This window comes from Oncorhynchus gorbuscha, unplaced genomic scaffold (genome assembly GCF_021184085.1).
Source record: "Oncorhynchus gorbuscha isolate QuinsamMale2020 ecotype Even-year unplaced genomic scaffold, OgorEven_v1.0 Un_scaffold_1160, whole genome shotgun sequence".
Taxonomy (NCBI): Eukaryota; Metazoa; Chordata; class Actinopteri; order Salmoniformes; family Salmonidae; genus Oncorhynchus; species Oncorhynchus gorbuscha.
The window spans coordinates 162,501-179,282 of NW_025746025.1; the positions used below are offsets into that span (position 1 = coordinate 162,501).

At 48.1% G+C, this 16,782-nt stretch overlaps 1 protein-coding gene across 1 annotated transcript in view; it reads left to right on the plus strand.

The window, feature by feature from the left end:
- LOC124021680 (deleted in malignant brain tumors 1 protein-like) overlaps positions 1 to 14,554 on the plus strand; it is a 14,817-nt gene extending 263 nt beyond the window's left edge. The window contains exons 2-11 of the mRNA XM_046336789.1: positions 723 to 752; positions 9,629 to 9,658; positions 9,890 to 10,201; positions 10,630 to 10,935; positions 11,061 to 11,339; positions 12,319 to 12,624; positions 12,750 to 13,025; positions 13,483 to 13,803; positions 13,907 to 13,995; positions 14,111 to 14,554. Coding sequence (XP_046192745.1) covers positions 723 to 752; positions 9,629 to 9,658; positions 9,890 to 10,201; positions 10,630 to 10,935; positions 11,061 to 11,339; positions 12,319 to 12,624; positions 12,750 to 13,025; positions 13,483 to 13,803; positions 13,907 to 13,995; positions 14,111 to 14,245 — 2,084 coding nt within the window. The 3' untranslated portion in view covers positions 14,246 to 14,554. The remainder of the gene's footprint in view (positions 1 to 722; positions 753 to 9,628; positions 9,659 to 9,889; positions 10,202 to 10,629; positions 10,936 to 11,060; positions 11,340 to 12,318; positions 12,625 to 12,749; positions 13,026 to 13,482; positions 13,804 to 13,906; positions 13,996 to 14,110) is intronic.
- The last annotated feature ends 2,228 nt before the right edge of the window (positions 14,555 to 16,782 follow it).

Below are 16,782 nucleotides of genomic sequence, written 5' to 3' on the forward strand. Positions count from 1 at the left end.
TGTGTCTCAAAGCAGGACAATGATGTGATCACCTGTAAATGTACTTTACTGTAGTCAAACTGTCCATCTGGGGACAGGCACTAATGTCAGTTAAGTTGTGATGGTGTCCTGCATCTGACTGTTGTACATTCAGTGTGTCAATGATTGATTGTATCTGTCTCTATGTAAATAAATGAGAGTATATATTATGTATTATATATTATATTGGTGTTATGTTAGAGTAGGAGAAGGGAGGGGTGTAGATGCTAGAGGTCTATGAGCTGAGTCAAGATCAACAGGTCCAACACTATACGTCACGAAGAGAGAGAGAGAGAGAGAGAGAGAGAGAGAGAGAGAGAGAGAGAGAGAGAGAGAGAGAGAGAGAGAGAGAGAGAGAGAGAGAGAGAGAGAGAGAGAGAGAGAGAGAGAGAGAGAGAGAGAGAGAGAGAGAGAGAGAGAGAGAGAGAGAGAGAGAGAGATGAGAAGAGAAGAGAGGAGGGGTGGGGAGCGAGATTTGAGGAGGAGGAGAGAGGAGGAGGGAGGGAGAAAGGAGGGGCGATGGGAAAGGAGCGCATAGAGCAAGATAGGTGAGAGAGGAGGGGTGGGGAGAGATGGGGAATGTGTTTACACATGGGTGTTGTTGCACCATACCACTGTCATCCCCATCATATCATGAAAGGTCATGTTATGTTGATTTAACCTCTGCCTCTCTCTTCCTCCTCTGTCTCTCTCTTTCTCCTCAGATCTCCAGGCTCAAAGCGTCAGTCCACCAGGTAGGTAGAGTATAAATCTACAGTGATTATAATAGTTCAATATTAGTCAAATTTATTATACCACATACCATTCTAAAACCCAATAACAAGTAGTGTTTTATGGAACTACTTATACTTGACATATTATATATTATATTGGTCTGATGTTAGAGTAGGAGAAGGGGGGTGTAGATGATAGAGGTCTGTTACCAAGGCAACAGGTCTGATGCTATCTGTCAGGAAGAGAGAGAGGAACAGAGAGAGAGAGAGAGAAGGCGTGGAGAGAAAGTGAGATGTCAACAGAGATAGGGCTGACAGACTAACATGCAGCCAACTGAATATCTTGTCTTTACTGACTTCTCACCAGTGATGTCATCATAACCAGCAACCTTTTCCACTCTTGGTCCGGCTCAGCTTGACCCCTGACCTCTGAAATTAATCATGAAAAAAAATTATATATATATATATATTTTCAATTAGATTTAATCTCATCTGCAAAGAGAGTTACACATTTGCATGGAAGGGGAATGTACACTACATGACCAAAAGTATGTGGACACCTGCTCATCTAACATCTCATTCCAAAATCATGGGCATTGATATGGAGTTGGTCCCCCCCTTTGCTGCTATAACAGCCTACACTCTTCTGGGAAGGCTTTCCACTAGAAGATGGAACATTGCTGCTATAACAGCCCCCAGTCTTCTGGTAAGGCTTTCCACTAGATGATGGAACATTGCTGCAGGGACTTGCTTCCATTCAGCCACAACAGCATTAGTGAGGTTGGGCGATTAGGCCTGGCTCAGTCAACGTTTCAATTCATCCCTAAAGGTATTCAATGGGGTTTAGGTCAGGGCTCTGTGAAGGCCAGTAAGTTCTTCCACATCGATCTCAACAAACTATTTCTGTATGGACCTCGCTTTGGGTACAGGGGCATTGTCATGCTGAAAACAGGAAAGGGCCTTCCCCAAACTGTTGCCACAAAGTTGGAAGCACAGAATAGTCTAGAATGTCATTGTATGCTGTAGCGATTAGATTTCCCTTCAATGAAACTAAGGGGCCTAACCCGATCCATTAAAAACAACCCCAGACCATTATTCCTCCTCCACCAAACTTTACAGTTGGCACTATGCTTTGGGGCAGGTAGCGTTCTCCTGGCATCTGCCAACCCCAGGTTTGTGGTACGGACTGCCAGATGGTGAAACGTGATTCAACACTCCAGAGAAAGTGTTTCCACTCCAGCAGATGCTTGGCATTGCACATGGTGATCTTAGGCTTGTGTGCTGCTGCTCTGCTGTAGAAACCCATTTCATGAAGCTCCAGACGAACAGTTCTTGTGCTGAAGTTTCTTCCAGAGGAAGTTTGGAATTCGGAAGTGAGTGTTGCAACCGAGGACAGATGATTTTTACACGCGACGAACTTCAGCACTCGCGGTCCCGTCCTGTGAGCTTGTGTGAGCTACCACTTCGAGGCTAAGCCACTGCTGCTCCTAGACGTTTCCACGTCACAATAACAGCACTTACAGTTGACCGGGGCAGCTAAAGCAGGGTGGAAATTAGACCAACAGACTTGTTGGAAAGGTAGCATACTATGATGGTGACGTGTTGATTGTCACTGAGTTCTTCAGGAAGGCCATTATACTGTCAATGTTTGTCTATGGAGATTGCATGGCAGTGTGCTCAATTTTTTTTTAATCAACCACAAGGCTGGGGGAGAGAGATCGTTCTTACTCACTGACCGCCTGAGGAGGGGACAGGGGAGGAGGGAGAGAGAGAGATAGGAGAGAGAGATAGTTCTTACTCACTGACAGACTGAGGAGGAGACAGGGGAGGAGAGAGATAGGAGAGAGAGATAGTTCTTACTCACTGACAGACTGAGGAGGAGACAGGGGAGGAGGGAGAGAGAGAGAGAGAGAGATAGTTCTTACTCACTGACAGACTGAGGAGGAGACAGGGGAGAAGGGAGAGAGAGATATAGGAGAGAGAGATAGGAGAGAGAGATAGTTCTTACTCACTGACAGACTGAGGAGGAGACAGGGGAGAAGGGAGAGAGAGATATAGGAGAGAGAGATAGGAGAGAGAGATCTTACTCACTGACAGCCTGAGGAGGAGACAGGGGAGGAGGGAGAGAGAGAGAGATAGGAGAGAGAGATAGTTCTTACTCACTGACAGCCTGAGGAGGAGACAGGGGAGGAGGGAGAGAGAGAGAGAGATAGGAGAGAGAGATAGTTCTTACTCACTGACAGACTGAGGAGGAGACAGGGGAGGAGGGAGAGAGAGAGATAGGAGAGACAGATAGTTCTTACTCACTGACAGACTGAGGAGGAGACAGGGGAGGAGGGAGAGAGAGAGAGATAGGAGAGAGAGATAGTTCTTACTCACTGACAGACTGAGGAGGAGGATGCTGTTATAGTGATATACACTTGTGACAGTTACTGAGATATGATTTGATATTGTAAGATATATTATAATTTGCAGGGTTAGTAAAATAACATGCAACTGGACGCAGACAGTAAAAATGTGTCTCAAAGCAGGACAATGATGTGATCACCTGTAAATGTACTTTACTGTAGTCTAACTGTCCATCTGGGGACAGGCACTAATGTCAGTTAAGTTGTGATGGTGTCCTGCATCTGACTGTTGTATATTCAGTGTGTCAATGATTGATTGTATCTTTCTCTATGTAAATGAATGAGAGTATATATTATGTAGAGAGGGGGGAGGGAAGAGAGGGGGGGAGAGAGATTTGTAGAGAAGAGAGAAAGAGTAAGGGAAGGGCTCCACTATGGCCCTCTCAGTCAGCCGGCTAAACTAGGGCCCTCTCAGTCAGCCGGCTCCACAATGGCCCTCTCAGACAGCCGGCTCCACTAAGGCCCTCTCAGCCAGCCTGCTCCACTGGGGCCCTCTAAACCAGCCTGCTCCACAATGGCCCTCTCAGACAGCCGGCTCCACTAAGGCCCTCTCAGCCAGCCTGCTCCACTGGGGCCCTCTCAGTCAGCCGGCTCCACTAGGGCCCTCTCAGCCAGCCGGCTCCACTAAGGCCCTCTCAGCCAGCCTGCTCCACTAGGGCCCTCTCAGACAGCCGGCTCCACTAAGGCCCTCTCAGCCAGCCTGCTCCACTGGGGCCCTCTCAGTCAGCCGGCTCCACTGGGGCCCTCTCAGTCAGCCGGCTCCACTAAGGCCCTCTCAGCCAGCCTGCTACACTAGGGCCCTCTCAGTCAGCCGGCTCCACAATGGCCCTCTCAGACAGCCGGCTCCACTAAGGCCCTCTCAGCCAGCCTGCTCCACAATGGCCCTCTCAGACAGCCGGCTCCACTAAGGCCCTCTCAGCCAGCCTGCTCCACTGGGGCCCTCTAAACCAGCCTGCTCCACAATGGCCCTCTCAGACAGCCGGCTCCACTAAGGCCCTCTCAGCCAGCCTGCTCCACTGGGGCCCTCTCAGTCAGCCGGCTCCACTAGGGCCCTCTCAGCCAGCCGGCTCCACTAAGGCCCTCTCAGACAGCCGGCTCCACTAAGGCCCTCTCAGCCAGCCTGCTCCACTGGGGCCCTCTCAGTCAGCCGGCTCCACTGGGGCCCTCTCAGTCAGCCGGCTCCACTAAGGCCCTCTCAGCCAGCCTGCTCCACTGGGGCCCTCTCAGTCAGCCGGCTCCACTGGGGCCCTCTCAGTCAGCCGGCTCCACTAAGGCCCTCTCAGCCAGCCTGCTCCACTGGGGCCCTCTCAGTCAGCCGGCTCCACTGGGGCCCTCTCAGTCAGCCGGTTCCACTAGGGCCCTTTCAGCTTGTTGGCTCCACTAGGGCCCTCTCAGCCACCTGGCTCCACTAGGGCCCTCTCAGCCACCTGGCTCCACTTGGGCCCTCTCAGCCACCTGGCTCCACTAGGGCCCTCTCAGGCACCTGGCTCCACTAGGGCCCTCTCAGCCACCTGGCTCCACTAGGGCCCTCTCAGGCACCTGGCTCCACTAGGGCCCTCTCAGCCACCTGGCTCCACTAGGGCCCTCTCAGCCACCTGGCTCCACTAGGGCCCTCTCAGCCACCTGGCTCCACTAAGCTCCTCTCAGCCACCTGGCTCCACCAGGACCCTCTCAGCCACCTGGCTCCACTAGGGCCCTCTCAGCCACCAGGCTCCACTAGGGCCCTCTCAGCCACCTGGCTCCACTAAGCTCCTCTCAGCCACCTGGCTCCACTAGGGCCCTCTCAGGCACCTGGCTCCACTAGGGCCCTCTCAGCCACCTGGCTCCACTAAGCTCCTCTCAGCCACCTGGCTCCACTAAGCTCCTCTCAGGCACCTGGCTCCACTAGGGCCCTCTCAGCCACCTGGCTCCACTAGGGCCCTCTCAGCCACCTGGCTCCACTAAGCTCCTCTCAGCCACCTGGCTCCACTAAGCTCCTCTCAGCCACCTGGCTCCACTAGGGCCCTCTCAGCCACCTGGCTCCACTAAGCTCCTCTCAGCCACCTGGCTCCACTAAGCTCCTCTCAGCCACCTGGCTCCACTAAGCTCCTCTCAGCCACCTGGCTCCACTAAGCTCCTCTCAGCCACCTGGCTCCACTAAGCTCCTCTCAGCCACCTGGCTCCATTAGGGCCCTCTCAGCCACCTGGCTCCACTAAGCTCCTCTCAGCCACCTGGCTCCACTAAGCTCCTCTCAGCCACCTGGCTCCATTAGGGCCCTCTCAGCCACCAGGCTCCACTAGGGCCCTCACAGCCACCAGGCTCCACTAGGGCCCTCTCAGCCACCTGGCTCCACTAAGCTCCTCTCAGCCAGCTGGCTCCACTAGGGCCCTCTCAGCCACCTGGCTCCACTAGGGCCCTCTCAGCCACCAGGCTCCACTAGGGCCCTCTCAACCACCTGGCTCCACTAGGGCCCTCTCAGCCACCAGGCTCCACTAGGGCCCTCTCAGCCAGCCGGCTCCTCTAGGGCCCTCTCAGTCAGCTGGTGTGTAGGAGAGTGTGAGCTGTGTGTACAACTAGTAGAAGTAAAAATGTCAAGGGAAATGACCTAAAGTGATACATCTCGTCCTAGGTTTTATTTACTGTGGTGTTTGTTCTCCACTGGTTACCCTGTTCTCATCACAACAGGTCACACATTCTGCTGACATGATTTAACACTGTATGTCTCTTATATCAACGTACATTTGGCAGGAGGTTAGGAGGTGCAGCTCAGTTTCCACCTCATTTTGTGAGTAGTGGGCACATAGCCTGACTTCTCTCTGCCTATGATGACCTCTCTCAATAGCAAGGCCATGCTCACATTGTCTCTACATTGTCCATTTGTTTCTCTGTTTTCTATCAGTCACAGTGGTCAGATCGTCTGCCACCGTGTCCTGTCTGTTTTGGGCCAAACAGCATTTAAGTTCACTTTGACATTTTGTAGTTGTCACAGCTGATTTCCTCCTCTTCGTCTGAAGAGGAGGAAGGATCAGACCAAGATGCGGCCTGGTACGTGTTCATGACGATTTTAATAAGACAAACACTGAACACTAATGAAATACAAAACAATAAACGTACAAATACCAAACCGAAACAGTACCGTGTGGTGAAACAGACACGGAAACAATCACCCACAAAGTACCCACACAATATGGCTGCCCAAATATGGTTCCCAATCAGAGACAACGATAGACAGCTGCCTCTAATTGAGAACCAATCTAGGCAACCATAGACATACAATATACCTAGAAAGGTCCCAGCCCCATAAACATACAAAACCCCTAGACAAGACAAAAAACACATACATCACCCATGTCACACCCTGACCTAATGAAAATAACAAGGAAAACAAAGAATACTATGGTCAGGGTGTGACAGTAGTTCTAGATAATGTGTAGGTTTATTATATTTCTAGTCAGTAAATATTTAATAATTGTGTAGTTCTAGATACTGTGTGGTTTATTATATTGTCACCCATAGCATTGGTGTCCTGTATGACAGAGTCATAGACATGTAAGATACATAAAAGAGGAGGATGCGTTGATGTTTCTCTACAGGGGGAGTCAACATGTGTTTTCTACCTGTCTACCTGTCTAGTACAGAACTCAACCCTCTCCCTGACCCACACTGGTCTAGTGTATTACTCATCTCTCTCCCTGACCCACACTGGTCTAGTGTATTACTCATCTCTCTCCCTGACCCACACTGGTCTAGTGTATTACTCATCTCTCTCCCTGACCCACACTGGTCTGTTATATAACTCAATTCTCTCCCAGACCCCCAACAGTCTAGTACAGCGAAGGGTCCAAAACGTCCTCCACCGCTACCCAGCATCTCTCCTCCGGACCGTACCCCTCCCACTCCACGAGGTACTGAAGGCCTTTCGCCCGATGCCTCGAGTCCATTATGGCTCAAACAGCATACGCCGGGTTCCCCTCGATGTCCAGAGGGGGCGGAGGAACCACCTGCACCTCAGACTCCTGGAGTGGACCAGCCACCACCAGCCTGAGGAGAGACACATGGAACGAGGGGTTAATACGGTAATCGGGGGGAAGCTGTAACCTGTAGCAAACCTCGTTCAGTCTCCTCAGGACTTTGAATGTCCCCACAATCCGCGGGCCCAGCTTCCGGCAGGGCAGGCGGAGGGGCAGGTTTCGGGTCGAGAGCCAGACCGGGGCCTCACTGCGGTGGCGGAGGTGAAAACCAGAGGTAAGGCTGACGGAGACCCCCAGACGTTCCATGAACGCCCTCCAGACCCTTGACGTGAACTGGGGACCTCGATCAGACACAATATCCTCTGGCACTCCATAGTGCCTATAAGACATGTGTAAACAGGGCCTCCTCAGTCTGTAGGGCCGTAGGGAGACCGGGCAAAGGAAGGAGACCGCAGGACTTAGAGAACCGATCCACAATGACCAGGATCGTGAGGGAGGAAGATCCTTGAGGAAGTCCACAGAAAGGTGCGACCACGGTCGTTGTGGAACGGGTAAGGGCTGTAACGTCCCTCTGGGCAGGTGGAGGGGAGTGGGCTCTGTACGTAACGCCCGCTCGATGTCCGCGTCCAGCTCCCACACTACCGGTGCCACCAGGCAAGAGGCCGGAAGTTCGGGAGTGTGATCTATGGACCGCTCCTCTGTGTCATACATCCGGGACAGTGCGTCTGCCTTAGCGTTCTGGGAACCTGGTCTGTAGGACAGTGTGTCTGCTTTAGCATTCTGGGAACCTGGTCTGTAGGATAGTGTGTCTGCCTTAGCGTTCTGGGAACCTGGTCTGTAGGACAGTGTGTCTGCTTTAGCGTTCTGGGAACCTGGTCTGTAGGATAGTGTGTCTACCTTAGCATTCTGGGAACCTGGTCTGTAGGACAGTGTGTCTGCTTTAGCGTTCTGGGAACCTGGTCTGTAGGATAGTGTGTCTGCCTTAGCGTTCTGGGAACCTGGTCTGTAGGACAGTGTGTCTGCTTTAGCATTCTGGGAACCTGGTCTGTAGGATAGTGTGTCTGCCTTAGCGTTCTGGGAACCTGGTCTGTAGGATAGTGTGTCTGCCTTAGCGTTCTGGGAACCTGGTCTGTAGGATAGTGTGTCTGCCTTAGCGTTCTGGGAACCTGGTCTGTAGGACAGTGTGTCTGCCTTAGCATTCTGGGAACCTGGTCTGTAGGATAGTGTGTCTGCCTTAGCGTTCTGGGAACCTGGTCTGTAGGACAGTGTGTCTGCTTTAGCATTCTGGGAACCTGGCCTGTAGGACAGTGTGTCTGCCTTAGCGTTCTGGGAACCTGGTCTGTAGGAAAGGGTGAAAATTAAACGGGTGAAGAACATGGCCCACCTTGCCTGGCGAGGGTTCAGTCTCCTCGCTGCCCGGATGTACTCCAGATTGCTGTGGTCAGTCCAGATGAGAAAAGGGTGTTTAGCCCCCTCAAGCCAATGTCTCCACGCCTTCAGAGCCTTGACAACAGCCAACAGCTCCCGATCCCCCACACCATAGTTTCGCTCCGCCGGGCGGAGCTTCTTCTTTAGTGGCGTACCCGAGCGCTGAGAGAGCACGGCTCCTCACCCAGATCCGGATGAGCCGGCAGGGGAGCCGAGGTAAACAGAGCCCTCAGGTGACCAAAATCCCTGTCCGCCTCAGCCGTCCACTGCAGTCGCACCGGTTCCCCCTTCAGCAGTTAGGTAATGGGAGTCGCTACCTGAACAAAGCCCTGGATAAACTTCCGGTAGTGGTTGGCTACCTGACCAAAGCCCCGGATAAACCTCCGGTAGTAGTTGGCTGCCTGACCAAAGCCCTGGATAAACCTCCGGTAGTAGTTGGCTGCCTGACCAAAGCCCTGGATAAACCTCCGGTAGTAGTTGGCTGCCTGACCAAAGCCCTGGATAAACCTCCGGTAGTAGTTGGCTGCCTGACCAAAGCCCTGGATAAACCTCCGGTAGTAGTTGGCTATGGAAAATGCAGTCACTCTCCATCTCCTCCCCTGAAGTGGAAATGCGGTCACTCTCCATCTCCTCCCCTGAAGTGGAAATGCAGTCACTCTCCATCTCCTCCCCTGAAATGGAAATGCAGAAGAGTAGAGGTGGGAGGAGAGGGGAGAAGAGGAGAAGAGGAGAAAAGAGGGGTTGAAGAGGAGGAGAGAGGGGGTGAAGAGGAGAGGAGAGGGGAGAAGAGTAGAGGTGGGAGGAGAGGGTAGGAGAGGAGAAGAGAGGGGGAGTTCATTAACTCAATTCTATTAACAATGTTTGTCTATGGAGATTGCATGGCTGAGTGCTTGATTTGATACATCTGTCAGGAACGGGTGTGGCTGAAATAGAGTCCACTCATTTGAAGGGGTGTCCACATACTTTTGTATATATAGTGTATGTACACATGGGTGTTGTTGCACCATACCAACGATAAGCCTGTCTTCCCCATCACATCATGAAAGGTCATGTTGATGTTCATTTAACCTCTGTCTCTCTCTTCTCCTCTGTCTCTCTCTTTCTCCTCAGATCTCCAGGCTCAAAGCGTCAGTCTACCAGGTAGGTAGAGTATAAATCTACAGTGATTATAGCAGTTCAATATTAGTCAACTTTATTATCCCACATGGAGAAATGCATGTGTCCATACAAACCATTCTAAACCCCAATAACAAGTAGTGTTTTATGGAACTACTTTTACTTGTCTACCACAAAGCATTACTGCTGTTAGAATAACAGAATCACTGTCATCATCTGTCCTCACCACTGTGTTTTCCTCTCTGCTGTTTACAGCTGAACTCTCAGTCAGACTGGTGGATGGGACCACTTCCTGTTCTGGGACAGTGGAAGTCTTCTACAGAGGAGAGTGGTCAGGTGTATGTTCTGGGTGGTGGAGCATAATGAGAGAGGTTAAGGTTGTGTGTAGAGAGCTGGACTGTGGGAATCCTGTAGCTGAATCTAGAGGACCTCTGATTGAAGATGGAAGAAGAGGAATCACACCATATAGTTGTAGTGGAGATGAGTCTTCTATTGGACAGTGTGACATCATAGGAGAAGGACCTGGTGTCTGTGATGGTAGATATCATCATCATGTGACCTGTTCAGGTAAGAGACTGGTCACATTGAGAGATTTATTTATACATTATACAATATTACCATGTATCATGTTTTATGTGTTTTTATTTCATGTAAATAGAGGGAGAGATGTCAGATGTATTTAAACATTATATTTGTGTTTGTCATATTGGTTTATGGGAGATGTTCATGGGCAGATCATTGTAGTTCAGATGGTATTGAAGTGAAGCTGCCTGATGGATGTCCAGCTGTTTATTTTCTATAAAGTGAAGTGCATTTATTCCTGTCTCCTGCCTGCATTATTCCCAACCCGATCCTGAGTGACTAAGAACCCATTTCTACCTCTTACAGTATCAAACATAGCAAACTACAATCTTTTATCCAACATATTTGTGTTTAGTCCTTGACAGTGTCATCAACAAAACTGATTGAATGTTCAACCAACTCTTTTTCTCCAGAGTCTGTGCGGCTTGTGGATGGAGCTGGTCTCTGCTCTGGGAGAGTGGAGGTGAAGTCCAATCAGTCCTGGGCCTCAGTGTGTGAAGCTGACTTTGACCGGCAGGATGCAGAGGTAGTCTGTAGGGATGTTGGCTGTGGGGCTCCTGCAGCTCTACAGGGGGGGCTCTATGGAGGAGGTGAGGGTCAGACCTGGGATAAAGAGTTCCAGTGTAAAGGCAAAGAGTCCCTTCTCCTGGACTGTGACACCTCAGACAGAGAGAACAACACCTGCCTACCTGGTAATGCTGTTGGACTCACCTGCTCAGGTAAGAAACAGTTTGTCACTCAATCAACATTGTTTCTCACCTGGAGTGAAGAATATGAGAGAAAATATAGGTGTGTTTTAGTGAGAAAATAGTCAGATTACTGTCTCTCTCTTTTCTTTTCTCAGAGCCTGATGATGTGAGGCTGGTGGGAGGAGGCAGTCGCTGTGCTGGTGGAGTGGAGTGGTACGACCAGGGAGAGTGGAGGACTGTGGGAGCTGGATTGTGGGACCAGGAGAATGTAGCTGCAGTCGTGTGTAGACAGATGGGTTGTGGCTCCACTGTTTCAGTACTTCCTGGAGACACCACTAGAGGGATTGGAGTTTACTGTTCTGGGTCTGAGTCTTCACTGAGGGAGTGTAGGAGAAGTTATGATCTCCATCCTGGACTCACAGTGATCTGCTCAGGTAATAACAAGATACACTATATTACCAATAGTATGTGGACATTAGTGGGTTCGGCTATTTCAGCCACACCTGTTGCTGACAGGTGTATAAAATCGAGCACACAGCCATGCAATCTCCATAGACAAACATCGTCAGAAAACTGTTCTTACTGAAGATGTCAATGAATTTCAACGTGGAAAATCTCGGAGCAACAACGGCTCAGCCGTGAAGTGGTAGACAACACAAGCTCACAGAACAGACAGTCGAGGGCTGAACCACGTAGAGCGTAAAAATAATCCTCTGTTGAAAAACTCACTGCTGAGTTCCACATACTTTAGTCCATGTATTATATCTCCTTCCTGGACTCACAGTGATCTGATCAGGAAATATCAACATATTATAATTACATTCAACTGATTTCCTTTATTCATACAACTTCCTCTGCACCTCTCATGATGACTGTTTAACTTGTCAGTCTGCTTTACTAAATAGATCACTCAGTCAAGTAGGAATCAAATACAACTTAAATATCCCAGAATGCTTTGTATTTGAGTGTTACCTCAGTGAACGTCTCTACTCACTACCACTGTCACAAAGAGAGGAGGAGGGAGGAGGAGAGGAAGAGGGAGAGATAGGAAAGATCAAATATATTTTTATCACTGAGTTCTCATCAGTGATGTCATCATAACCAGTAACCTTTTCTCCTCTTGGCCCATCCTGACCCTGACATACAGCATCAGACCTTGTAGATCAGATGGTACTGAAGTGAAGCTGCCTGATGGATGTCCAGCTGTTTATTTTCTATAAAGTGAAGTGAACTTATTCCTGTCTCCTGCCTGCATTATTCCCAACCCGATCCTGAGTGACTAAGAACCCATTTCTACCTCTTACAGTATCAAACATAGCAAACTACAATCTTTTATCCAACATATTTGTGTTTAGTCCTTAACAGTGTCATCAACAAAACTGATTGAATGTTCAACCAACTCTTTTTCTCCAGAGTCTGTGCGGCTTGTGGATGGAGCTGGTCTCTGCTCTGGGAGAGTGGAGGTGAAGTCCAATCAGTCCTGGGCCTCAGTGTGTGAAGCTGACTTTGACCGGCAGGATGCAGAGGTAGTCTGTAGGGATGTTGGCTGTGGGGCTCCTGCAGCTCTACAGGGGGGGCTCTATGGAGAAGGTGAGGGTCAGACCTGGGATAAAGAGTTCCAGTGTAAAGGCAATGAGTCCCTTCTCCTGGACTGTGACACCTCAGACAGAGAGAACAACACCTGCCTACCTGGTAATGCTGTTGGACTCACCTGCTCAGGTAAGAAACAGTTTGTCACTCAATCAACATTGTTTCTCACCTGTATTGAAGAATATGAGAGACAATATAGGTGTGTTTTAGTGAGAAAATAGTAAGATTACTGTCTCTCTCTTTTATTTTCTCAGAGCCTGATGATGTGAGGCTGGTGGGAGGAGGCAGTCGCTGTGCTGGTGGAGTGGAGTGGTACGACCAGGGAGAGTGGAGGATTGTGGGAGCTGACTGGGAGCAGGAGGATGTAGCTGCAGTAGTGTGTAGACAGTTGGGTTGTGGCTCCACTGTTTCAGCACTACCTGGAAACACCATTAGAGGGTTTAGAGTTATCTGTTCTGGGTCTGAGTCTTCACTGAGGGAGTGTAGAAGAAGTTATGATCTCCTTCCTGAACTCACAGTGATCTGCTCAGGTAATAACAACATATTATAATTATATTCAACTGATTTCCTTCATTCATACAACTTCCTCTGCACCTCTCATGATGACTGTTTAACTTGTAAATCTGCTTAGCAAAATAGATCACTCAGTCAAGTAGGAATCAAATGCAACTTAAATATCCCAGAATGCTTTTGTATGTGAGTGTTATCTCAGTGAACGTCTCTACTCACTACAACTGTCACATGTCATGTTATTGTCACATCTAAATGAGGAAAGTAGTTGAGGAGCTACGTTTTCTTTTTCTCTCCTCTTGTTCCAGATGTCCTGCTTCAGCCTGATATCAACATATGTTGTCTCAGTGACTGTAGGCCCACTACTCATGTTGCCCTGTGAGGGAGGGTGGCTGGCACTGTTACATGCTGATGTTATTGTCATATCTATAGGAAACTAGTTGAAGAGGTTTTTCTTGTTCTCTTTTATTGTTACAGATCTCCTGGTCCAGCCTGATATCTTCCTGACTGACCCAATGGGAGGGGTCTTCAGGGGCCACCAGGGGCCTGAGATGTTCAGGGGCTACAACTTCACCATCACCTGCTCCACTCAGCCACAGTACCCAGGAGGCTCCTTCCTCCTCACGTTCACCGGCTCCAACAGAACCCAGACCCAGCCAGCTGTCAATCACTCTGCTGCCTTCCTCTTCCCTGCTGCAGATGACTCCCACCAAGGGAACTACATCTGTGTTTATGACAATTATGTTTTCTCTCATAATTTCTCCTCTGAGAGTGAGCTCCTCTCCCTCACCATCACAGGTAACTGAACAGGAACCAGACTTATAACTTTGTCATTGACAGATTTCCCACAGATCTATGTGAAGATGATCAGTCCCCTCATCAAAGGTGTTTCTGTTTGCAGCCTCTCCTCTGCCAGCCTTCATCATCAGACACGTTGTAGTGCTGCTTATCCTACTGACAGCCATCACCACCTCCTACCTGTACTACAAGGTAAAGACATTTACTCAGATGTTACAAGTCATTCAAACGAGAGGGGGAGAGGGAGGGAGAGAGAATGGAGATACCAGAGAGTAAATGTCTGACTGTTGGTGCTGTGTCTCTCTAGCCCACCAGGAGGCAGAAGAGAGTGAACAGGGTGAGCAGCATGGATCTTTATGTCAATGCCATGGAGATGGTCTCTCTGAGCTCCAGAGCTGAAGCTGGACCGGGAGAGGAGAGAGCAGCCCAGGGGACGGAGTAGGAGTAGAATGAATCTGACCCTACATGCTGATCTTAGGTCAGTTGTGTGTTTTAAATCGATGGTCAGCAGTGGACTGGTGTTTAAAATGTGGTGACAAACCTGAAGTGGTTCTAATTTTAATAACAAGTTCAGAATTAGTTTAACTTTCTAGAACCTTGGAAGAAATCTAAAAGTAGTGACTACAACCACCATTATTCATTTAGTTTGGTTTTTACCACCAGAGAAACATGGTGTTTTGAGTAACATGGGGTTCTGGGTAACATGGGGTTCTGGGTAACATGGGTTTTGGTAACATGGGGTTTTGGTAACATGGGGTTTGGGTAACATGGGTTTTGGGTAACATGGGTTTGGGTAACATGGGGTTTTGGTAACATGGGGTTTTGGTAACATGGGGTTTTGGGCACCGTGGGGTTTTGGGCACCATGGGGTTTTGGGCACCATGGGGTTTTGGGAAACATGGGGTTTTGGGCAACATGGAGTTTTGGGCAACATGGGGTTTTGGGCAACATGGGCTTTTGGGCACCATGGGGTTTTGGTAACATGCGGTAACATGGGTTTTGGTAACATGGGGTAACATGGGGATTTGGTAACATGGGGTTTTGGTAACATGGGGTTTTGGTAACATGGGGTAACATGAGGTTTTGCTAACATGGGGTAACATGGGGTTTTGCTAACATGGGGTAACATGGGGTTTTGGGCAACATGAGGTTTTGGTAACATGGGGTTTTGGTAACATGGGGTAACATGGGGTTTTGGTAACATGGGGTAACATGGGGTTTTGCTACCATGGGGTAACATGGGGTTTTGGTAACATGGGGTAACATGGGGTTTTGGTAACATGGGGTTTGGGTAACATGGGGTTTTGGTAACATGGGGTTTTGGTAACATGGGTTTTGGTAACATGGGGTTTGGGTAACATGGGGTTTGGGTAACATGGGGATAACATGGGGTTTTGGTAACATGTGGGTTTGGGTAACATGGGGTTTTGGTAACATGGGGTTTGGGTAACATGGGGTTTTGGATGGGCTGTGGGTTTGGGTAACATGGGGTTTTGGTAACATGGGGTTTTGGGTAACATGGGGATTTTGTAACATGGGGTTTTAGTAACATGGGGTTTTGATAACATGGGGTTTTGGTAACATGGGGTAACATGGGGTTTTGTGTAACATGGGGGGGTAACATGGGGTTTTGGTAACATGGGGGGGTAACATGGGGTTTTGGTAACATGGGTTTTTGTAACATGGGGGGTAACATGGGGTTATGGTAACATGGGGTTTGGGTAACATGGGGTTTGGTAACATGGGGTTTTAATATGGAAGCTCAGTAATGTCTGTTTGAATGAATGAATGTTTTGCTTTTTTGGGGACTTCATTTTATTTATGTCTCTTAAATTCTTTATCTTATTTAGTGTCTCTTAGATTCTTTATCTTATTTAGTGTCTCTTAGATTCTTTATCTTATTTAGTGTCTCTTAGATTCTTTATCTTATTTAGTGTCTCTTAGATCTTTATCTTATTTAGTAGATTCTTTATCTTGAAGTGTTTCCATTATTTATGTTATTAATTATAATCATCTGTAGGATTCTTTGATTATGAAATACAAAGATAATTTTTAGAAGTTATGTTGTTAGTAGTATATAGATGTTGATGATTATGTTATTTATTGATTACATGTACATTATTGTTATGATGTTGTTAGTACATGATAACATGTTATTGATTATAAATGTTATGATATTGATTATGATGTAGATTAGTGTAATGTTGTTAGTAGTATAGAGATAATGATGTTATTGATTATAAATGTTATTGATTATTGATTATTGATTATTATTAGTAGATTATTGTTTGATTTTTTTGTTGCTCTTTAAACTGCCATGTTATCAACTGAATACTTTTAATAAAATTACTGTCTGTCAGTCTGTGTGATTCCCTCTTGGACAGACTACAACATACAGTATGAATTAACTGAGATCAGTCTGTGTGATTCCCCTCTTGGACAGACTACAACATACAGTATGAATTAACTGAGATCAGTCTGTGTGATTCCCCTCTTGGACAGACTACAACATACAGTATGAATTAACTGAGATCAGTCTGTGTGATTCCCTCTTGGACAGACTACAACATACAGTATGAATTAACTGAGATCAGTCTGTGTGATTCCCCTCTTGGACAGACTACAACATACAGTATGAAGTGTGATTTAATTATTGGACAGACTATAACATACAGTATGAATTAACTGAGATCAGTCTGTGTGATTCCCCTCTTGGACAGACTACAACATACAGTATGAATTAACTGAGATCAGTCTGTGTGATTCCCCTCTTGGACAGACTACAACATACAGTATGACTTAACTGAGATCAGTCTGTGTGATTCCCCTCTTGGACAGACTACAACATACAGTATGAATTAACTGAGATCAGTCTGTGTGATTCTCCTCTTGGATTAACTGTCATGCTGAAACCCTCATAGCAAATCCTTAAGTGTGTGTGTGTGTGTGTGTGTGTGTGTGTGTGTGTGTGTGTGTGTG